This window comes from Solanum verrucosum, unplaced genomic scaffold (genome assembly GCF_900185275.1).
Source record: "Solanum verrucosum unplaced genomic scaffold, falcon-dt-bn FXZP01000261.1, whole genome shotgun sequence".
Classification (NCBI taxonomy): domain Eukaryota; kingdom Viridiplantae; phylum Streptophyta; class Magnoliopsida; order Solanales; family Solanaceae; genus Solanum; species Solanum verrucosum.
The window spans coordinates 2,830,077-2,854,138 of NW_026019969.1; the positions used below are offsets into that span (position 1 = coordinate 2,830,077).

At 35.7% G+C, this 24,062-nt stretch overlaps 4 protein-coding genes and 1 non-coding gene across 6 annotated transcripts in view; 2 read left to right on the forward strand and 3 right to left on the reverse strand.

The window, feature by feature from the left end:
* Nucleotides 1–2,204: 2,204 nt before the first annotated feature.
* Nucleotides 2,205–4,431, forward strand: LOC125815281 (aluminum-activated malate transporter 10). Its single transcript, XM_049494722.1, has 6 exons — nt 2,205–2,555; nt 2,643–2,783; nt 2,905–3,177; nt 3,269–3,387; nt 3,502–3,645; nt 3,759–4,431. Exons 1-6 carry the CDS (start codon nt 2,225–2,227, stop codon nt 4,245–4,247), a joined length of 1,497 nt encoding a protein of 498 aa, XP_049350679.1. The 5' UTR covers nt 2,205–2,224; the 3' UTR covers nt 4,248–4,431.
* Nucleotides 4,432–5,720: 1,289 nt separating this feature from the next.
* LOC125815297 (protein LEAD-SENSITIVE 1-like) overlaps nt 5,721–24,062 on the reverse strand; it is a 162,696-nt gene continuing 144,354 nt past the window's right edge. Inside the window, exons 2-3 of the mRNA XM_049494739.1 lie at nt 9,544–9,650; nt 5,721–6,540 (exon numbers count right to left, since the gene is read on the reverse strand). Of these exons, the coding sequence (XP_049350696.1) occupies nt 5,870–6,540; nt 9,544–9,637 (765 nt within the window). The 5' untranslated portion in view covers nt 9,638–9,650 and the 3' untranslated portion in view covers nt 5,721–5,869. The remainder of the gene's footprint in view (nt 6,541–9,543; nt 9,651–24,062) is intronic.
* Nucleotides 10,326–17,436, reverse strand: LOC125815264 (bifunctional fucokinase/fucose pyrophosphorylase). 2 transcript variants are annotated; one of them, XM_049494698.1, is made up of 7 exons: nt 17,024–17,436; nt 15,006–15,246; nt 14,437–14,801; nt 13,504–13,630; nt 11,908–12,918; nt 10,944–11,674; nt 10,326–10,758 (listed from the first exon to the last, which is right to left on the reverse strand). In XM_049494698.1, the coding sequence occupies exons 1-7, from the start codon at nt 17,351–17,353 to the stop codon at nt 10,360–10,362; spliced, it is 3,204 nt and encodes a 1,067-aa protein (XP_049350655.1). In that variant the 5' UTR covers nt 17,354–17,436; the 3' UTR covers nt 10,326–10,359. The 2 variants fall into 2 exon arrangements, with proteins under 2 accessions (XP_049350655.1, XP_049350656.1); XM_049494699.1 differs by having other exon boundaries at nt 15,006–15,241; nt 17,024–17,378.
* On the reverse strand, nt 17,569–17,642 carry TRNAV-AAC (transfer RNA valine (anticodon AAC)). Its single transcript has one exon. It is a non-coding gene; the product is annotated as a tRNA-Val (tRNA).
* On the forward strand, nt 18,682–22,922 carry LOC125815271 (probable serine/threonine-protein kinase WNK10). Its single transcript, XM_049494710.1, has 7 exons — nt 18,682–19,030; nt 20,317–20,354; nt 20,462–20,689; nt 20,770–20,990; nt 21,071–21,228; nt 21,307–21,700; nt 21,796–22,922. Exons 1-7 carry the CDS (start codon nt 18,689–18,691, stop codon nt 22,653–22,655), a joined length of 2,241 nt encoding a protein of 746 aa, XP_049350667.1. The 5' UTR covers nt 18,682–18,688; the 3' UTR covers nt 22,656–22,922.

The following is a 24,062-nucleotide window of genomic DNA, read 5'->3' on the forward strand; positions in this document are numbered from 1 at the left end:
GTATATTAATTCTTTCATGTATAGAACGGAGATGTCTAATTACTCGATAAAAAAAAAGAAGATGATATAATTTTTACACTATCAGTGCAATTTAACTTTTTCCGTAGAAGGTTACTTGTCTTACTTTATTTTTTAGAATACTAGTTAACCAATTCCTCTTACTGTGTGTAATATAATTTTATCTTTTAAACGACGTGATAGTCATAGTCATTAAAAAAAATGTAAAATGTATACGTAGGTCAAACTTAACCTACTAATATTTGATAGTTGAGCTAGCTTTTCAAATTATATGTTGTTGTTCGTGTAACGTGTGATTACGATCCTTATAAACTAATCCAACTGATGATGGCACGCTTATCAGGTTAAAAAAATAGTTAAACAGACTAATAAGGAGGGATATTCGTGAAATTGTTCATGACCTAATTTGAATACATAACTAATTAACTTAATTTTTTAGACATAGGAGTAACTAATAAGATCATTTTATAAATGTGATGGTGATGTTTGTGGGTCATAGGCATATTATAACCGTTTATATATGTTTTTAAATAATAACTGTGGTGAGCACGAAATCAAATTTAAATATGAAGGTTACTTTAAGGGCCTTTTTATTTCAGTTAAAAGGCACTAGCTAATAGTAGTAGTGCAAAATTAGGTCATGTTCTTTCCAACACAAGGGCCTAATTTAGGTAGTATTAACTACGGAATATGATTTCACTTTACTACAAAGTCATTGGCGGACCATTTTCCATTCTTTTTTTGCCATTTTAAGTTCTATTTCTAGACTCTTTACTTTTTAAATTTGAGTAATATAGCGCGCTAGCAAGTTTTAAATTTTATCAATATTGTTTAATATGTTATAGCAGGTTAATTATTATTTTTGTCATCTTAATTATCACTAACGTTTATCATAGATAGTTATATATATAATTACCTTACAAGTGATCTGATTGTGTAAAAACATCTTTTACATTATCGAGGAATTGATGAACTTAGACTTATTTAACTTTTTTTTTAGAGTTATGCGCAAGTTGTGAAGATTTACTTTTTTGGTTAACGGCAAGATATGAGGATTTCCTAATTATGTCATTCCAATCTCTGCAATTTGTCTAGACATACAGCACTAATCAGACATAGGTAGAATAGAGCATAAACACAAAGATAATATTTAGTGCGGATCGGAACAGAAAACTCCTTTTACTTTGCCTTGTTAATTTGTAAAACTAATATAGAGTTCAATAATTATCAGATTGGATATAATTTATCACGATTTATTTAAAGTTTAGACTAAAATGTTGAGGAAAATCAAATGCATTTTGATCTCTCTGTCACATATATATATTTAAGTGTTGCACGTAAGAATTTCAGGGTCTATCGAAAAAAATCTTTCTAGGGAAAAGATTATGTATACACCACCTTCCTAAACCTTGGAATTACATTGAGTATGTTGTTGTTGTCGTTGTCTTGCATTATTATTTTGATATTTTAATCATGTGGGATTTTTTTTTTTCAAGGAAAAGACATGTATAGTACATTAAGGATAAGAAGGACAACAGGGAAAATAAATGGAATCCATATTTTTTTGTTTCCATTTTGTTTGTGGTGGACCGATAATTGCACTAGAGCAACTTAAGATAGAATTCGAAAGAAATTAAAGGGAAAAAAAAGGAGTCTGAATTTGATTGAATGCAAGCTGAGGTTGAACTCATAAATTTTCCCACTTATTCTTAAAATTCTGGTATATGTAGAAAATTAAATATCAGGATTGATTATATACAAAAGGATAACATAATTAAGATATGAAGATAATCTTAGTAGATAAATAAACAAAACAAAAATCAAATTAGTGACGTTCTACATTCGGTTCCACTAAAAAAAAAAGTTTCGATATGTTAGTTTTTAGGCAGCCTGTTAGTGTTCTTATAACAAGCACTATGAATAAATATGATTATCAAATCAATGTCCACTATTTGTTTAAAAACAAAAAATGCCTGAGCTTACCTAACTAAAATATGAAAGTTCCCGTACAATCCCTACAAACGTACAAATTAAATGTTGGAGCATGAGTATATATATATATGTGATGTGTACATTATTATGACATACTTGTCCAACAAACACATGGCAATTTGAAGTTTAGTCTTAAACCTCAGCTGTACTTCTCAAACAACCTTAACCAAATCAGTCTCAAACTTTAGCAGACAAAAAAGAGAATTTGGACAAGATGGTTAAGGAAAATGAAGTGCCTGGAAGATTGGAATGGAGGGTTAACATGCCTAATGGCTCATCGCGAATTTTAGCGACTGAGTCTAGGGAGACATGCAGTAGATTGCAAAGCTTAGTTATGGGGATTGTTTTAAACATCAGGGGATTTCTTGACAAGGCATGGAGTTTAGCTGTAAATGAGCCAAAAAAGGTTGTTCATTGCCTTAAAGTAGGATTGGCTCTTTCCCTTGTGTCAGTGTTTTATTACATGAGGCCTCTTTATGATGGTGTTGGAGGGAATGCTATGTGGGCTGTTATGACTGTTGTTGTAGTTTTTGAGTATACTGTTGGTGAGTGTGATTCTTCTCTGTTATGTCCTTTCTTTTATAGATTCATTGTGCATGTATATGAGTATTGATTTGGAGTCAAAATGGCAGGTTCTACACTTTATAAGTGTGTAAATAGAGCTATCGGAACATGTCTAGCTGGATCTCTAGGAATTGGTGTTCATTGGGTTGCAAGTCAAGCTGGAGATAAATTTGAACCTGTTATTCTCCAAGTTTCAGTTTTTCTCTTGGGTATGTAACAGTTTCCTAAATACGTATATGTTTATGAGAACTTTGTACTTACTAGTTATGGATTGCTGTTTGATAAATGACTGGATGGACGTTAACATGTTTATACATGTCTTCCTTGCAGCTGCTGCAGCAACCTTTTCTCGGTTTATACCTACAATAAAAGCGCGATTTGACTATGGTGCCATGATCTTTATCCTTACCTTCAGCTTAGTGTCAGTGTCAGGCTATCGCGTTGATAAGTTGGTTGAATTGGCTCATGAAAGGGTCTCCACTATTGCTATTGGGGCCTCCATCTGTATTTTCATTACCATGATTCTCTGTCCAGTATGGGCAGGTACTGAGCTGCATCATCTCATTAGTAACAACCTGGAAAAACTTGCTGATTCCTTGGAAGGTAATATACATTTGTAAACTGAATAATGATATCACAAGTACATGCTATCAATGATAGAAGAAACTAATAGTTCTTGGACTTCAATATTCAGGATATGCTGCTGAGAACTTCAGTGTAGATGGCAGTAAAAATGTACATGAGAAAGATTCCAGTAAGAGATTGCAAGGCTACAAATGTGTTCTTAATTCTAAGGCTGCTGAAGAAACCATGGTTCGTAATCAACTTTCTCTGATAACGATTGATCTAGCCTGTAATATCTGTCAAATCTCTCTCCTGTTTAGCTAGTAGAAGATAAACTAAACGTCTTATATATATATATGACAGGCCAATTTTGCCAGATGGGAGCCAGCACATGGAAAATTCAATTTCCGACATCCATGGAAACAGTACCTCAAGATTGGAGCTTCAATGAGAAGCTGTGCCTATTGCATTGAGACTCTCCATGGTGGCATTAACTCCAATACTGAGGTAAAAACACTCAGGATTAAAAGATTTCTAGCTATCTGAATGAGTCTTGCTGATATCTTTTCTGCTAAGATAGTAGTTGAGCTTAAATCTTTCTTATTTTGCTTGTGCCACAGACTCCTGAGTTCCTTAAGAAGCCTCTCAATGATGTCTGCATGAGATTAACTACTAGTTCCTCCAAAGTGCTAAAAGAGATGTCGAGTATGATAAAAACAATGAAAAATTCAACAAAGCTAGATATACTTGTTGATGAAATGAATTCTACGGTAGAAGGCCTTCAAAATTCCCTCAAAATCTTCCCAAGTTACCAGCATATACCAACCCCAGATCCCGCAACTGAAGAGACGCCTAATGGTACAGAAGAGCCTAGCTTGAAACCTACTGCTTTATCGCTCATGGAAATTGTTCAAATGGCCACCCTAACATCACTGCTCGTAGAAATAGCATCAAGAATAGAAGGGATTGTAGAGGAGGTCAAAGAACTGGCATCCCAAGCAGAATTTAGAGACGAAAGCAGCAAGAAGTCCAAACAAACTCAAACAGAGATAAATGGAAATGATGGTAATGAGCATGAAGTAACAGTGAAGACTCTTCAACAAGTCTGAGTTAATCACCATTATAGGATGAACCAAACATGGTGGGGTTTTGACAGGCTCTCCGGTTTTATGAGACATCTGTAACTGTAAACTGCATATTGTACAGAAAACAGATGACTTTCATTACTATAGTAGGAACATTTGAGGAAATATAGGATGAAGTTTCTTTCTCCTTCTCTTTTGCTGCATCTCTCTATCTATCTTTCTCCATTTTTCTACTCTTGAAATAAGTGCAGAGGATAAAGAACCATGTTTTTACATATTCTGAACTTTTTTGTCGACACAAATGCATTTCCGCAAGCTTCACTAGTTAGTAGAAATATAAATGATACAATGATAACAACTAAGCTATTTGAGTTTGTTCCTCCATATGAATCTGTCATGACATTACTATTTGAGTTTAGATAACCTAATTTTCTTTATGAGAACAAAAATAAAGCTGGCACAAGTTCAGCCTCTTATTCTTCATACGATTGAGCAGAAATATTATCCAGATAATATGTAGATCTAAGGTAATTAAACTGCATGAAGCAGCATGCACCAAACCCAGCTCTAGCTATATCTAAGCTACTTCTGAGTTTTAACCGTATCTCTGACTCGTCGCCAGAAGGCATACAGTTAACGAGGCATGAATTTACTGGTTTTATTTTTACCCTGTCAACTCTAGGTTGAAACAGATAGAATTATGTGAACTCCTTATAGTACAATTCAACCTAAACATGGTGACCTCACTGATGTCAAAATTAAATAATACTCCCTCCGTCCCTATTTACTTGTCCATATTTCCTTTTTTAGTTGTCCCTATTTAGTTGTCCATTTTGACAAATCAAGAAAGGACAACAAATTTTTTCCTATTATACCCTTATTTACACTTCTTGAAAATTGTAAAAGTGTATGTTGTTTCCCTCCAATTTATTTCACTTGAATTCAAATAAGTGGTTGTAATTTTGAAGTGAAAAGTTGTCATAAGGGTAAAATTGTAACTTCACTGTGCTAATCATTGTTGCCTTAATCTGTGTGTCATTTCTAAAGTGGATAACTAAAAAGGGACGGAGGGAGTAATGAAGAATCATAAGTAGGTAATCTTGTGTGACTAGATATAATGTTATATAAAAGTTTTTTTGGTAAGGAAAATCTGTCGGTAAAAAGAAATGGACATTCTTTCTCATATATCAGAGGTGAAATATTAGTTGTTGATATGAGAAGGGTCAACCTTTCTACTACGGGGAAGGCCAGGGAGTCCATGGAATACTTCTCTTCTCTGGGTTTCTTCCTGGAATTTCCATGAACCTGGCAGAGTTCTTGCCTACCAAATTAAGGAAGTGTTTTACCCAACCAGTAAAGGAAAAGGGGTCAATAAAGGAGGGAGGTGCGGTAGGGAATGAGAGCATTATTTCAGCTGATAATCCGCAGCAAGTCCATATTCTACATGATTAAAATGACTTGTTCAGAAAATGTAAAGACGTATCTTTGTACGCAGGATAACAAGCTAATACCAACAACTTATTTTCAATGTACATCGGATATGGTGGCACATATGGACAGCCAAATGGCAGTTCCTGGACCAGAAATCTCATCACAAATCAATACAACATCAATAGCATTTCCTACAAAATACACTGAGAATGATGTCACCTGTCAAGTAAGTGAATAGAATCATCATGTTCCACAATAGCTCCTTCATTGCTGCTTCCCCAGCCAAGGTTTACAGCTAAGTCTTCAACTGCGACTTTTATGACATCACTTCGAACACCAATGTCAGTAGCATATCTGCTCATACAGTACATTCCTGCAGTAACAGTGGCCACACCGACGGGACTAGGAATTAGAAACTTCAAGGGGGAGGAAAGAAGCGCAGCTAAAGGAGCACCGACAACAGAAGAAGCTTGTCCACTTCTTCCAACTCCCAATCTATCAAGTGTCAGAAGACCTGTTTTGCAATACAACGCAAAGTCCTCACAGTTGTTTTGGAACACATCATAGTTGCCAAATCCATTCTGGAGAAGATGCATTGCTCGGTGGATAACCATCTCCGGAGGGTCTGACACAGCAGTAGTGCAAGTTCCCCCTCGCACTTTGGAAAGGAAAACGGAGGGGCTTACTCCATATTCAAAGCTGTAGAGTGAACCAGTGCGGAGAAAGCAATTCAGACAAGAAAGTACAACACCGCTGTTAGGAAGCGTAAATCCACAGTCTGGAAAGATTGGACAGGATGAAGAAAGGCCTGATATTTCATTAGCAGCATCAGAAGAGCCCTCAACCCGTGTAAAATGAACCACTTTGCTTCCGCCAACGAAAATACCTATCACACCAAATTGCTTAGAAACTAAGACTTGTGAATATGATGATTGTCTCTCTACTAGTTTTTGGGAAGAGAAATGCAACTACCATTTATCATCTTCATCAAAAAAATGCAACTACCATTTATCACTAGTCCAAACAGTATAATAAGTTGGATCTCTATGAAATATGAACCAGCAGTGACTCAATAGTCAATAGTGACTTGCACGCCTTGGTAATCACAGCTGATTCACAGGAATTAATTCTCTTTTGATAGAGGGCCATTTATCAGCTCTACCAACATCAAAGCATACATGACAGAATTTTCAAAATAGTTCAACGAGCGCGAAGTACTTCCATGCACATGATATTACAGGGTCTCTTTGTGCGTGCCTAGGTAAAATTAACTTTTCCAGTTATTATTGTCATAAGGCATAGATAGCATGCAGAAAACAACACCAGAGAATCGTGAAGCAAAATCATGAGTAAAGGAGCCTGCAGAGACCAGATTTATGTCCACATGAAACAAAGAGTTACCAATTAATTCATGAATCAAGGCTCAAGAAGTCTTGAAGCGTATAAGAGTAGATACAAGTCCACATATGACACCATGATTGTAACAAGATTTTTGGATGAATCAATATTTGTACAACTCAAATTTAAGAACTAATGCATCAACACGGAGACCACAGAAAAAATTAAGGACATCTCTTTAGCGCAGCTCTAAACCTTGCATGCAAATCTGAAAACAGTAATCACTTCACGCAGCAAATACGCTGAAAATTTGTAAATATGTGAAGATTTGGAAAGTTAGTTTAAAGGCATAGATAATCAAGTTGATCAGACTAATATTATTCTATGCCATCTCAGGGAGACTACCGATTCTTTTCCAAGATTTATCAAAAATTCACTTCCTAAAACTAAGAATAGCATCAAAGAGGAACAGGATATGATTAAATTTAGTGGCTGCAGCTTCTTTTTCTACTAAAATGGGGCGGGGGATGTTGTAGTTGATAAAACATGTAACTAATAAGGTAGGAAGAATAACTTGAATAACTTATCTCATTACTCAAAGAATACAATGGTATAAATACATAAGGAGACTAAGTTAACTATGGTAACTAGATAGCCAAATCCCTATAAATCAGCTATGCTAATATATACACAATCATATACATATCTGTAGTGATTCTATAACAAAACACATGCAGTAACCATAGTCTAGAAATCTGTATTTAATACAAGTTTTAACTAAGTTACCCTGTAGGAGATTCTGAGGTAATTTTTTCCACAACATGAACAACTTATACGCCTTAATTTAACTAGGCAGGAGAACACAATAATAAGATTCAAACCTAAAAACCAAATATACTTATGGGTTGAATCTGAATGGTTAAGATTCAAACCTCCATTAAGTGCAAACAAATGAGGCCTAACACTGATGAATCAGGTGACAACACAAACTAGAGAGTGACTAATCATTTGAGAAGGCAATACAGGGAGCACAAGTTGGTCCATTTACACCTAAAATGCTAAAACAATGCATTGGGGGTACCCCAATATTCAAGAGCAACAACAGCTACTATGTCTCAATCCCAAGCAAGTTGGGGTCATGAATCCTCGTCCATCCATTGGCACTATTTAGACCCGTCTCATTAAAGCCAACTACCCAAAAATTAAAAGTAGCTTCATGGTCTTTAAAGTGCATTATCCTTTGTCAAATTAGCCATATAATTGTCACCCCACCATCGTTGAATGCCTGAAGCAGTTTGCGGAGCTATCGATTCAGCACTAAAAACAATGTTGCCATTACATTCATGGATTTGTATTATAAACTACACAAACACATCCATCTAATATAAGAAAACTCTGAATGCAACATCAAGTGATTTTGATAGGATGAAATTCAGTGGTTAGAGAATTGGCTGATGGTGTAAGTGACATCTCAATGCCTATTCTAATTTGATCAATGTCATCCCACTATGTCCAACTGAAACAGAGAAGTTAAAGTATTTCAATTTATCAGATAAAATAGCCTCTCTGAAGTTCATATGTGTTACTCTAATTAGTCTTCAGCTTTTCCTGCTTTTAAGCATAGCTAATGTCCAAGATAAAGCAAATGTACATTATTGTAATATACACTCCATTTGCAGAATAAGCTATTTATTGATCAAACACAAACAAAAAAGTTCCTCAATGCATGAAATTTCTACTAATTTGAGGGTCACAAAAGAGAGGACTCTAATTAACTAATGGAAGTAAATAAAAACTAGTACTCCCTCTGAGTCAATTTGTTCATCTTCCTTTACTTTTTAGTCCGTAAAAAGAGTGCCTCTTTCCTCTCTTTTTTTTGGCAACTCTTTAGTTCCACTTCCTACATGGCATCATGTATAAGATCACAAGATTAAAGGACATTTGAGACATTATCATATCTTTAGTTTAAGAGCCCAAGATTCAAAAGTAATTTCTTTCATTCCTTTGCTCGTCTTACTTTCTTAAACTCCGTACCAAGTCAAAACCAAACAAACAAATTGAAAACGGAGGGAGTACTAGATTAAATATTCTCAAACACATTGGAGAAATTTGATTTCATTGTGAAAAGACAAATCTTGTGTTCAGAACCAAATCAAAGACTTAAGAGAAAAAAAAATGAAAGAAGAAAGTAAATCAAGGAGTACAATAAAAGGAAAAAAATTGATAAAAAAACTTAACAAAATCAGCACACTAAAAGACTCAAACTTTACACAGCAGCGATTTGCCCAATGCAAGTAAGTAAATAGAACAAAATCAGCACACTAAAAGACTCAAACTTTACACAGCAGCGATTTGCCCAATGCAAGTAAGTAAATAGTACTAGTACTAGTAATTTAGAAGAACCCCACATTTCAGCTTTCTAATATGCATCAAAGATCATCATTTTTGGCCAAAAAGAGATGAAATGAAAAAGGAAAACACACCCCAGACATACAAAATTATCATAAATTTCTTGTTTATGAGTGATTGGGAAGGAGGCATTGAAAATTACCATGGTGAGAGTAAGCAAAAACAGCTCTGTAAGTATAGATATGGTCTCCTGGTTTGATCTCACTTCTGTCCACTCTGTTTGTCAACAAACCCATCTTCTCTCCCTCTACTCTTCCTTTTACTCCTCCCCAGAATGCAAATGTACTTGGAATAAAGTTGCAATCTTTAACAACCCCACCTACAAAAAAAAAGATTTATTAATCAACGAAATGCAGTGCATTTTATAATGAAGACAAAATGACGTGGTAGAAGGTGATTGGCTCACCGAAGCATCTACTCGACAAACGTTACCGATGAAAATTATTACCGATTTGCTTTTTTCTGTCTCTCTTCATCTCCTTTTGACAGCTAGGGTCAGCAATTGAAATCACCGAGCAGGATTATTTTGAGCTATTTCCAATACATTTAGGACATTTTTTACCCTTTTCCGTTAAAGGTTTAAATTTTTTGGATAAGAGAGACCTAGAATTGTCAAAAGTTAAGTGAAACTGTATATGCAGATGCAATTCTTTGCCCCTTTGATAAGGCAAGAATTATTTTCAAAGATTATACTAGTAGACAGCTTTTGCGTTCCTTCAAGAATTTGATTCCTTGCTCGTAACATCACTCTTTTGAGTGAGTTCATTAAAACTAGAAATATAGCAGCAAATTACGTGGTACATTTGCGTAGATACAGAAGCTCTCTCATAATTGGATCTCTCTGTAAAATTCTACCTACAGGAGAGTGGAGCTAGTGCAATGATAGTGTGTACATTTTCAAATATACAGATCAAAGGAGTACTGTACTAGTAATAATTAACTGATAGATTAACTTCAGCTAGTTCTCCAAGAAGATTTTCCAATCATAGATTTTCACGTCAAAATCAGAAGTATTCACGAGTGAATGTCTCAGTTCCTCAGCTGACTCAGCACTTTTTGCCAATAACAAGGCGAAACCCCCACCACCTGCACCTACAAGCTTGTATCCACAGCAATAGTGATCACAGAATGCGAAAAGTTTATCGACAAACTCATTGCTGCAGAAAGGATCCAGCTCCTGATGTAATCTCCATGCCTCCAGCATTATGTCCCCAAGGGCATCAATGTCGCAACTCATTAAAGCTTCTCTAGCAATCTTTGCAAGTTCAGTGAGGCGCTTGATACTTGAAACAAGTAGGTTGTCTCGTTGAAGGTAACGAGTAACCACCTTATGCAGCACTTGGTGTGCAAGTCGAACCTGCATATACATTGTCAACAGCTGAAGTTGATAAACTCTAGAACAGAACTAGTAGTTGGATTGTAATGGGTGTAAATTTAGAGATGAATTAACCACTAAAAAAATCATGAGTACCATGATAAATGCAAACGTGAAACACAAACTTCTAACAAATCCGATGAATTTAGTTACAGTTCACAACTTACTTGACCAGTGAAAACTACAAGAAGCCGTTGCTGCAACTCCTTTATTAACTGAGGGGAAGCCAAGAGGGGAATGACTTGAAGCCGCAATGGTATTCCGGGAAAACTTGCAGTAAATTTAATGCCAGCATATAGACCTCCAATTTGATCTTGCCAACCACCTCCTGTGCCCATGAGCTGTTCTAGGACTAAAACAAGTCTTGTGACATTTTCGTTACTTTCGTCTCCATCAGTAATACGTAAAAGCCCTTTAACAACGGCTGCTGCTAAGATGCTAGAAGTTCCCAAGCCACTGCCCCTAGGAACATTGGCCCAAGTCCTGATTCGCAGGGCCACTGATTGAAGGATCTTTTCATGGATAACACTGGTTACAAGCAATGCAGATTTTACAAGACGAAATGGATCACTGATTTCAAATGGAAGGGCAATAGATGATAGCTCTTCAATTGATAACTGGTTTCCAACATCATCACTAATAAATATCCCAGTCCCTTTCTCTATCTCTATCACTGTGCCAATAGGAAGAGAATTTTCCAATGTTATTGCCATGTTCAGAACGCAACCAGCACGCTCTAGACTCCAAGGAGGTGTATCACTCCAACCCCCAACAAAATCCACTCGAACAGGTAGTTCAATCTTCACCGTCCTATGGTGGAAAGACTCACCGCAACAACCACTAGTATTACCAGGATTTGATGCGATAGAGAACCAACTGGAAGACCCTGCTAAGTTTTCTGATAAAGAAATGACATTTCATTAACAGACTGTATTTACACCACATGTGAAGCATCGCAAATTGAAGGAAAGGAAAGAAAGAAAAGAATAGGAGGAAGATAAAAGAAGCACCAGACTGTCCAGTCAAAAGAGTACCCAGATGTTAGAGAGAAATTAGATAACAGGTCTTAGAAAAACAGTTCTTGGATTTAGTTGGTCAGTGTTCGTAACAACTTTCAATATGTCATTTTACCTTTGAACCCGTATCTCACAGCAGACGCAGTTTCATCAGCAATGGAAGCCCATACTTTTTGCTCAGTTTCAAGTGCCATCTCTTCATTGCCGCACGCTCGTAGCAGATCAGCATGAACTTGATATGCCCTGCTCTTAGGAAGGATTGCTGAATTTTGCGCTTGAAGATTTGGGCAATGGGATAGAAATCCTTTGCAAACTTCAATTCCGGTTGATTCCTTTTGAAGAATCTCTTGGCACAACTGACTTAAGTTGCGGCCAAGTAAGCCGAAGTTAAGGCAAGCATCGACAATCCCTGAAGCTAAATCAGCCTGATGATTACTAGAACCTAAACACATGTGTGGAAAGTTGATGGATTTATGCAACTCCTCCAAACTAATCCGCTGGGACCGCTTCCATGAAGAACGCAGTGTTTCATTTCTTTGGTTGTCCAAGCCCATTAACCATGACGCCAAGGTGAGCATTTCAAAGTATGGAAGAATAGGGAATATTTTGGCATTCCACAAGCATTTTTCCAGAGTATTCTCTGAGATCCACAGATCAGTATCTTGAATGCCTAGATCATCTAAAACCTTCCTCCAGGGTTTTCCACAAAAGGTACCATTTGAGAGTGGAATCTTTGGGTTATCATGGATGCCACAGTACACAATAACTCTTTCCGTGTGTTCCACTAAAGGAACCTCCCAAAAGCAATGACGATCTGGAAGCATAAATCTGAATGGTACCTTTTCTGTCATATCACTGGCTGCTGGCACATTAACACCAACAACAATAGACTGGGAACCAATCTGTATACCACCAGAAATGAAGGAATCATAAATGAGAGAGTCTTCTCCTATAGAGACTCCTGGCTCTATTTTACTGGAAAGGATAATAGCTGAGGCAGCGATATCAGAAACATTAGTTGCTGGAATAGAACAGAGGTGCCTTCGACCAACAAGTCCAGCACCAGTTTCACTCATGTGGTCTAGAACTTCACTAGATGTTCCAAAATGTAAGAATAATAGATCACCTGCATCAAATTCAAGAAAAGAAGATGAGTTTAATTCTAAAAATCAGTTTACACGTATCATAAGCATAGTAAATGCACAGTTAAGGTTTCCATAGAGTGCAACAGTAGATATTTTATATGAATAATACTGTTTTGGTCCATAATTCTTTAACCAAGTTTGATTCAGTGAAATTCCTCTAGAATTTTCAAATCACAGAGTCCTAAAGTGATAGTATTAAGATCCACTTAACTAGTTAAGTGACTTCTGAATTATTAATGTAAATTATGTCACCTATAAATAGAGTCCAAGATGGATTAGCAATCCCATTATGTTTCAGGATTTTAAGACTAGGATATTCCCATTCAAATAAAGTCACTATATGATTAAGTGATTTCATTAAGACAATCTCTTCATCAACTCACAACTCTTGTATTTTTGGAATGCATTTCAAAAGAGTACTTATTTTCCAAAAAAATAAATAATGGGTAGACGGCCATTTAGGTTAATGCTTCTTTACACACAAGAAAAAAGGAAGCAGACTCTGAAATATGCAATGACTTAGGAAATTACTAACATCATCACACAGTCAACAACATTCAACCTACAAGCACAATAGCTGAACATCTCTTGTTCTCCCAAACTGTTGACAAGTTCATCACCCAAAGGGCGGGATCGCAACCATTCGTGCTTTGCTGGTACCCAAGCGGCTACAAGGTCTTCATACAAACTCATCTGCCCAATAACAGAAGTCAAAAAAGTAACTCACCTACATAGATCAAGACCCACTTGAATATAAATAACAAAACTAAACTATGACTTTAGATAACTGGAAGAGTAACTTCTTTTCACTGTGCCAATACAAACAAAGTAAAGTGCAGACACAATAGCAAGAAAGAGAATAATTTTCTGCAACATATGGAGCTAAGGTATGTCAAACTTATGATTAAATGAGAAATAACAAAATCTAACCCAATAGGTTACTGAAATGGCTGCATGTCAAATAGCATCCAGATTAGGGAAACGGTGAATAAATAAAGATATATGACGAAGAAAAAGAAAGTCATCAGGGAATTAAGAGTACATCAGAATGGAGGAAACAAAAAAATTATAGGATGAGCAAATTTCATGCTATATTAAACATTTGTTGTTTTACAGGCCAAATTATTGCATCTTCAGAAACTAGCTACCAAGAAAATATCCACCTTATATACATATTATCCTGGGAAAAGATATTAAAAGACTCAAATGGCTCTGCACTCAGTTACTTGAAGTGCTTTTTCCAAAACTACAGAACATTTAACAGAAAGAAGAACGAAAATTTTAATAATTCACACTTTGGCCATAATAAAAGCATGCTTTTGTGAAATAATACACCTCTGCACATCAAATGAAGTATCAATTATCTAGTATGATAAACTTCTCGCAATAAACGTAGAATACTTCTACTAAGAGAAGAGTACACATTTCCAAGTATTAGATACTGGTACATGGAAATACAAAAAAGAGTTGAGTAAAGCCACTGATAAATGATCACTTGCCTCTTTTTTCTTTTCCAGAAGTTCTGAGATCATTGATTGGCTCGAACAGGCAAGTTTTACTAGATTTAGCCATGCCTGACCTCTAACTGCTATTATCCCAGTATCAAGCAATGTTCTACCATCATCCAGAATAGCTTGGTGCCTAACAAGCTCGTCCAAGCAAGGTTTCTGAAGCAGATTCTCCACCAAGTTGATGGAATAAGTATCATTTGAAATCCCAGATTTTGCTGCAACTATAACACCATGATTGGAAGCAACGTCCAGCGTAATAGGGACAGTCACAATGCAGGATGCATCCTTCGGCATAACCATAGTTGAGGCATCAAAACAAGGAAGAACATCCCCAGTCATTGTAAGCATCCCACCTGCAAAAACTCTTTGACTCTGCTCAAAATGGTGTTTCATATAGAAAACAGAGATTATAGCCCAGTACATTAGCGAAAAGTTGACATCTAAGTAGATAGACTATGTTTTTTAACAGAATAAAAGTATAAGCAAATTAATCAACTATCTTATTGAAAATAAGTATCACTGATTATGCATGCTGATTATTTGATAGGGTTAAGTACCTTCATTCTCAAAAGCTTGTCTTGCACAAGATGCAATAGCAAGGATGTGATCAAAGAGCAGGGGAACTGGTCCATCTTGGTCATCAGCTGCCAAATAAGGAAGTGGCAGAAACACTTTTCCCATAGGATTTGCCCATGGTACCCTTTTAGAATCACCTCCAGCATGAAGTAATAAGATGTGTTTTTTGGCAATCAAGTCGATAAATGATGGAGAAGGTTCTTTCCTCTGAGAATTTCTGCACTGTATCAAAGAGAAGCAAGTCATTTACTTACAAAGTTGCACCTGCTCCTTGCTGATGCATGATAAATTGATATCCCAAAAAAGATAGCAAGAAACACTTGCGCGGCTGGTCTTTAATAGTATGAAATTAGGGACTGTTCAATGGAGTTGGTAGCCTAAAGTCAAATCTTAATAAGAGTTCTCAAGTATATTCAATAAAACTAGTTTCTGTGTGTGTCACACGTGCATCCCGTGCACCACATGTGTATCTCATGTCAATTAGTAAAACTATTTTAAAGTTTACATACATATTATTGTTAATAATTTGTGTGTGAGTTCCTAAAATTTAGGGGCTTGAAGCACTTGCAATAGTGACTTGTTTTATTGAGTCGGCCCTGCCTCCACCATCTGTCGGCCAAAGACCATGGATGGAGAACTTTTCCTTAACAGTAGTTATGCACCTAAAGTAGGAGGCCAGTGAAGGACGTACTGTATAACCTGATAATTCTGCTAACCGGTAACAAGTGGACAAATAAGAGTCACCAAAAAGAGGATGATCTATGCTTCCTAGCAATTATATTATGTGTGTGTGTAAGAATGATGTGCATGTAGTGATATGATCTACTCATGTCTAGTACTAGCTATTTATAAAGGATTTCAGAAACTGTTGCAGAAGGATAAATCATTCTGCAAAAACCTTTCAAAAATATGAAGTGCTAAGAAGCTGGAACACAGATGGCAATGCAGTGAAGAAGGAGGAGAGATGGAAGATGGTCCCTGCATGTATTTGGTGAACCATATGGAAAGCGATGAATCAGAGATGTTTTGAAGGCAAAAAGAGTAACATACATAAGATCATGATAGACTGCTTAGGCCTCTACTATATTCGTGTAAACAAGTAGTTATAGATAGCACAGAAGATGTTTTTAATGCAATTGATTGGTTGTAATTAGAATATTAGGATTTTGTAAAAGAGACAACTTTTGTGATGGGGGACTACATTTTGTTGTAGCATACCTGTGGATATATAGAAGTAAAGTTTACCATTCTCAAAAAAAAAAATCAATTTGCATTAGTTTTAGTTTGTTGAGTTATACCTTTTTACTACTTCCATTTCAAAATAAAATGTGTCAATTAATATTCTTGGTAAAATTTGGGGGGCCCAACTAAGGCATATGGCTTACCGGCCCTATATGAAATTAGAACTTGGCTTAGTGATCCATTTAAAATCAAGAATTAGCTTGGGAGTTCAAAGTTTCAACCAACGACATCAAGAGCAGTGTTCACCCTTTTTTCATTTAACTAATGGAGATACCTGAAAATCCTCTCAAGTAAAAATAAAATTTACCTATTCTCAAAATTTATGCGTTTGTCTTGTATAGACTCATGACTTGCATCAAGATTTATATCAAACTAAGCTTTTGCAACCCATATTCAACAGACTTTCTGGATGGAGATTGGTGGGATTAAGTGTAACTGGGTCCAGTATTCCCAATGATAACCTAAGCATTTTGAGGTGTCACTGGAAAAATTAACAAAAATGTCGCTCTAATTCAAATGTCATAAGTAAAAGCTATGGAGATGAGGAATTTGGTCCAATGTATCTCAAATATATAGGCTTAGAGACGAGACCTGAAAAGGACAAGTGTTTTTGTCCAACACCTTTCACTAATACCCGGATTCTCATGTCAAATAAAGGAAAACTTTGAAGTTCATATATATACACAGTGCCTTTAAAATCCTGAATCACTCTGTAAAACTTTCAAATTTCCCATAAGGATTGCATCAAAATTGGTACCTGAGATTCGAGAGAAAGCTGTTGGTAATGTTTAGCAAGTTCCAAAATGGCATGAAGAGTAGCAGCACCAGAACCGATTCGCTGGCCATGGGGATCGGGAACAGCGAGTGTTACAGTGGAATCGGCGATGCGACCCATGCGTTTGGCTCTCTTGAGCTGCCATTCATAGAGCTGAGCTTGTTCAGGACTCGCCGCCGTGAGCACAATTGCATCCCACGTCGGAACCCTGGCCGGGTGCCGTACCGATAATCTTAAATGATACCACGATTTCCGTAATATTGCAGCCAAGTCTGCTTTGACTCGGCTTCTATGGTTGTACTTCCTTTCCATTTCTGCTATTGTCGGAATTTGACCGGAGAAAAACGCAGATCAGTAACAGAGTATGCATACACTGCTTTGAAGCAACTTTAGATCAGTAACAGAGTATGCATATACTGCTTTGAAGCAACTTTAGATATTCTAAGGCAAAAAGTAGAATCATATATCAGTTGATTGAGTACAAAATAGGAAACAGATGACACAGCGTTAAAAAATAATGGCGAAAATGGCGTCGCCCGGACTCGAACCGGAGACCTTCAGTGTGTTAGGCTGACGTGATAACGAACTACACCACGACACCTGATCGTTGAATTTCTCATATATATATATATATATTAAATTTATACTCCAATTTGATCATCTTGTATGCTAAATTTATAAATATAAACGTCCTTAACAAACTCTACTACAAGTTTGAATATCGTTTATCGCATAGATAATTAGTTATGCTTCAACCTCTTTTGTTATATCACAATAATTAAATAATAATTTATGTTCATATTCGTCATACATCTCTATTTGAACTTAATAGCAATTATTACTTGTCATTTTGAATAATGTACATTTTAATTATTTTTAAAATAACAGCATGTTCAAGAAACACTGTTTAGTACTCATAAAATTACATGTAAATTGTGATTGTTTTAACCTAATTTATATTAAAAAAACTTTACGGCAATCAATCAATATATAAAACTTCCTTTAAATATTTTTATGATCTTGATGATGGGGTGTGGTGGTACAACAAAAATGTTACCCTTAAGTAAATTTGTTTTCCATCCCAAAGAATAATATGCATCCTTTTTTATTTCTTAAATAAAGTATCATCCAAAAATCTTCCTATAAAATGGGACGAAAAGAGTCAACGTAACATATAAGAAGGTGTTTTGATCGCCGTAGTATTTATTTATTTATTTATGATTGATGAGCAAACATTAACGGAACAGGTGTTCGTTGGAGCATTATTTTCTGCCATCTTATTTCAAAAATTCCACATACCCCAAAATTATTACCTTTGCTCTTTCTCTTTCCTGCAGCTAAAAAAGTTAATCGATTTTTGCTCTGTGTCTATCATCACTTCTTATCTATAATAGTTTATACTTTTTTTCATTTTCTTTTCCCCTATCATCTTTTAGCCCTTCTTTATCTTAATATTATATAACTTTTCTTTGGAAGGGTTAATTAATTAATTGCATGAGGAATATATATATATTTTTATGAAGAAGAAGGTGATGGTATAATTAATGTGAAATTTGGGAATTGGGATGACAAGAATTTCATTGTTGTTGTAAAGGATTTTGTTGAATCTCTATGTCTTAATTAGCTGTTTAGCAGCCTCGAATTTGAATGCCGATCACTCCACACGCGATCGGCATTCTATTTTTCCGAGGCATTTATCGACATGCAAAGTTGATATATTTGTTTAGGCAGCATTTGAGTACCCTGTTTTGGGTTGTCTTTGTTTTCTCTTTTCCTTATTCTTCCTTTGTTATTGTTTGCTTCATTGCCGGAATGAGTTTCGGGGTTGGATCAGGATCTTCTTATCATTCCGGAAATGGATTTGGAGTTGGAAGCCCTCTGCGGCGTTCTTCCAGTAACAAAGGCGGATTTTTAGGTTCATCTGCTAATGAGCGACCGGTTCACCAAGTTGATTATGTAGAGAAAGATCCTAAGGGTCGATATGTTCGGGTAATGCACTATACTCTCTGTTGTTTTTTGTATTACTTCTTCTTTATTGAGATTTTGAATTCTTGATTTGCTGTTTTATGATCACGAAAAGGAATGTCTGAGCGTGCCCTTACTCTAAATCAAAATCCAGCTCTTATTTTCTATTATAATTCCTCTCCCTCCTGTGCCTGTGAATTAAAGAAAGGAGGAGGTCAGTCAAAAGAAAAAAAAGAGATGCTAATTAGTCAAATGTCCAACTGATCACCCTGAATAGTTTACCGCACAAATTGAGTTGTCGTGACAATACCTTTCAACAACATATTCATATGCACCTGAAAAGGGATCAGACCAACCTCTTTGTTTGAAGCTTTGCCAGGAAGCTTCTACTTTCAGTGAGCAAGAGCTTATTTTATTTGTTGCTTCTTCAACAACAGATTTCATTAAACACTATCTTAATGTTGCTTCTTGATTAAACACAGAAAACTTCTTTTGAACTTTGAAGACTTTTTGCTTAGTTTGTGCAATCCCTTTTTTTCCTAGCATTGGTAACACTCCAACAGATGTGACATCTTTTTTTTTCTGTGGGTCAAGAATAAAGGCCAAGAAAGAGGCCAGCTTCAGCTCAAATCAATTTGAAGATATTTAATCAAATAGAAAAATCTTGGCAGCCAGATAACAAACTGCCTGCTCAAGACCATGCTACTCAAACAGACATGTATTGGACTTCCCAAACTGCATACTCCTTTAGTCATCCTGCTTCCTAAATTTGGTTTTGGGAGGTGGGGTTCGTGTGAAAAGAAGAGAGTAATCGAGAGAGGATACTTATAAAAAGGGTGGAGACAGAAGAAAAGGATTCTGAAAATACTGGTTTATGTTGATTCCTGCTGATATGGGGATTTGAATAGTAAGTCCAATTGAACTGCATTAGAGTGCTGAGTTTATGCTAATCCAAAGTATCTTTTTCTTGTTGCTGAATCACCATATGGGATGATACTGTGAAATTTCAAGTTCAAAATACAATATATAATTTTCTTTATAATAGAACATTAATCAAGGCACAAGTGAAACTCTCTGTAGTATTGAGATAGCTGTGAAAAGGAAAAGAAGGAAGGAGTATGAGATTCTCGTGTTTGCTTGAGACTGAATTCTAGTTCTTTAGCAACTTAAATAGCCTTTTTGCTTCCAAACAAAAGATTTAAGAAGTCTGAATATTAAGACAAAATTGGAACATATGCTGTTTAGCACTGAAAACTAGAGTATTATTTCACTGACATCATTTACATCACCTGCTTGTGTTTCCTCTACAGTACAGTGAAGTGTTGGGCAAGGGAGCATTCAAAACTGTGTATGTTCCAAAACCTTATTGCTGATTTTTATTGTTCCTTTCTATAGTACTAATTGTGTATTCAGAGCATAAAGCATTTTGTCTTTTTTATTAAAATTGTGTTTCAGCTACAAGGCGTTTGACTTACTTGATGGTATTGAAGTTGCATGGAGCCGAGTGAAAGTTGAGGATGTTTTGCAGTCGCCTGACGATTTGGGAAAGTTGTATGCGGAGATTCATATTCTTAAACAATTGAAGCATGACAATATAATGAAGTTCTGCGATTCATGGGTTGATGACAAGAAGAGAACAGTTAACATGATCACTGAACTCTTCACATCTGGGAACCTGAGGCAGTGAGTTTCTCATAGTATCTCATTTTCTTTACTTACAAATTGTGTTGTCCTACAATAACTATGTGAGTTGTAATTTTCAGATACCGTAAGAAGTATAGAAGTGTTGATATGAAGGCAATAAAGACTTGGGCAAGGCAGATGCTTCAAGGGTTAGACTATCTTCATAGTCAGAACCCTCCTATCATTCACAGGGATTTGAAATGTGACAACATATTTGTCAATGGAAATCATGGAGAAATTAAGATTGGGGACCTTGGATTGGCTACCATTATGGAGCAGCCTACTGTTAAGAGTGTTATTGGTATGGGTATTTCTTCTATTAATATGCTTTGAAATAATGTCCCCTCTTCTAAAACGCTAACTATATCTATTGCTCTGAAGGGACCCCGGAATTTATGGCCCCGGAGCTTTACGAAGAAGAATACAATGAACTAGTAGACATATATTCCTTTGGAATGTGTATGTTGGAATTAGTAACCTTTGAATATCCTTACAGTGAATGCAAAAATCCTGCTCAAATATTTAAGAAAGTTAGCTCGGTAAGTTTGATGAAGTTGCTTCTTTACTCTGTCTAGTCATTACATGTTTTTGTGAATCTAAGGAACTTTTATGCTCAGGGTGTTAAACCGGCTTCCCTCGGCAAAGTTACTGATCCCCAAATCAAAGAATTCATCGAGAAATGCCTGGTTCCTGCTTCTCAGAGGTTGCCTGCCAAGGACCTTCTCAAAGATCCCTTTCTTCAATTCGAGAATTTAAACGGGCCAATCCATAGTCTGTTGCAATCACCTTACCAAAGTCCAAGATCATTAAGTTCATTGAAATCTGCACCTCATTCGATGGATGTAGATTCCGATTGTAACCAATCAGTATGTACAGATTCCCATTGTGGAAGTCCTTGTGCTCCAACATTGGAGTTCCAGAGGTTTCATCAGAATAATGAATTTAAATTGACGGGTAAGAAGAATGATGAGAACTCAGTTTCATTGACCTTGCGGATTAAAAGCCCTTCGGGTACGTAGATGCATTCCAATTCTTTATTGTTTTTATTTGCTTGGCATTTTGGAATCAAATGGCTCTTGTTTATTTAAAGCCTTAAAAATTTGCAGGCAGAGTAAGGAATATACACTTCAATTTCTATCTCTATACGGACACTGCACTCTTAGTTGCGGCTGAGATGGTTGATCAATTGAAACTAGATGATCATGATGTAGATTTTATTGCTGACTTCATTGACTATCTAATAATGAAAATTGTGCCTAGTTGGAAGCCTTCAGATTATTATTCTAGTGGAGGGAGAAGTCAAAGAGAAGAGGCTCTACAGAACTACCTAACCTTGTCGCCCTTACCTACCACATCCAATGCTCGACAAGATGATATTCCAGTTCTCAATATGAATAACCAAACTAGCAGCATTACTCATCAAGTTGATGAAGATAAATTGTATGCTAATTCAAATGGCACTTCTTGTCGTGTTACTTTTGCTTCCCCTTCACATTTGGCAAGTGTGATAGATGGAGAGTCTGTTGCTTCTGAAGTTATGGGAAAGATTTCATCTCTAAAAAATTCATTTGGATTTGGCGATTACTTTACATGTGCAGAAGTAATCTCTAAAGGTTCTAGTGGAAACTTATCGGAGCTGGATTTCATGGGCTTGTTTCATGATGAATGCAAGTCACAGGGAAATGGTGGCGATTATGTAGAATGCATGTTAACAAATGGATTTGGAAAGAATCTGGAGGTGACCTTGACAGATACAAATAGAGCTTCTAAATGCATGAGTTTGTCAAGCAACTGTTCATTTTTATCGTTAGTATCAAAAGATGAGGAGAGTGAGTTAAAGTTAGAACTTGACACAATTGAATCACTGTATCGACAATGCTATCAAGAACTCTCAAGAATGAAGCTGGAGGCATTAGAAGCTTGCAGGAAGAGATGGATCACAAAGAAGAAGTTGGCATGTAATTAATTGAAGGAGAATAGCTGACAACAATTCATTCTTTTTTTTAAATCTTTTCTTAATTTGTGATCACATATTTGAATCCGTGATGGATTTTGGTATATCATTTTTTCAGACCTATCTTCCTTCATACCCCTTTATTTGTGTGGGTGAAGATTATATGTACTTTGTATAAAGTGTGTATATAGTCGTTTAGTTTTGCTGATTTTTAGCCTTTTTAAAACTCTTCTTCTTTGGCCATGGTTAGGCAAATGTTTTGGAATAATTGACTTGTAATATATGTTGATCATGCACTTTTTTTTTTCATACAAGCTACTTGTTAAATTGAATGTAATTATCCATAACCCAGAGGTTTAATTAGATCGACTTAAAACGAAAATTATGAACTACAATTTGGCAAATTGATACATAGCCTCTTGCTTTTGTTTCAAAATTTCAAAACACATCCATCGCACAAAGTAAAACAAAACATAATGTATAAATAACGAAGACGGTATGATTGTGTAATATTTGAAACCATAGGAGAGGTATTTATTACAAGTTGTAACTTCAAGGGAAGTTTGTGAAATTGTCTCAAAATATAAATATGTAAAAAATAAAAATAATAATAATTAAAATTTCGAGGTAAGATTTAATTTTACAGTAGATAATTACGATAACTCGATAAGATTAGTTAGAATCAAGATTCAAGCATATCCTCTTAGGTATTCAAATCCGTTTATTCTTCTAAGTCTTAAATGCCATTCTATATATATTAATAACCAAATAATTGCTTCGAATAATATATACATGAAGTTCATTATTTTTCCCTATAACTAAATCATAGAAGTTTTGTCAGATGGATAAATCAGTTGGATTACGAGGGTATTGCTGCTTCAATTGCCGGAATATTGTAGCAGATCATAATGATATCATTAACAAGGAATTTTTAGTTAAGTACATTAATTGGTTTCTTCTTTTTCTTGCAATTTGTTGGTTCTCTTTCAAAATATATAGTCAAACCTACCTTGACGTGCAGATCTCATTTAGTTGTTACAAACAAAAGTATTAAACAATTAGTTTAATAATTTTGTGATCATAACTAATTATGGGCACCATTGAAATGCATTTTTTCCTTTAAGATATTTGTACTTGAAATTTTACTATGATTTACCATAAATAGTTTACTATTTTATTTTTACATGATATATTTCTTGCGAAATATTATAACATAGTAATTTGAGTATGGTGTCTATCATTGTTATAGAGGTAGAATGTTGTTACAGAGAAGTAAAATAAAACATGAAAAATGGATTCTGGAGAAATAATTTGATTTTTTATGATGTATAGGGCATACATGAAAAGGGTCGTGGACGAGCATTTCTATTTTCTCATGCTATCAATGTTGTTGAGGAGCCTCCATATTGCATGCAAATG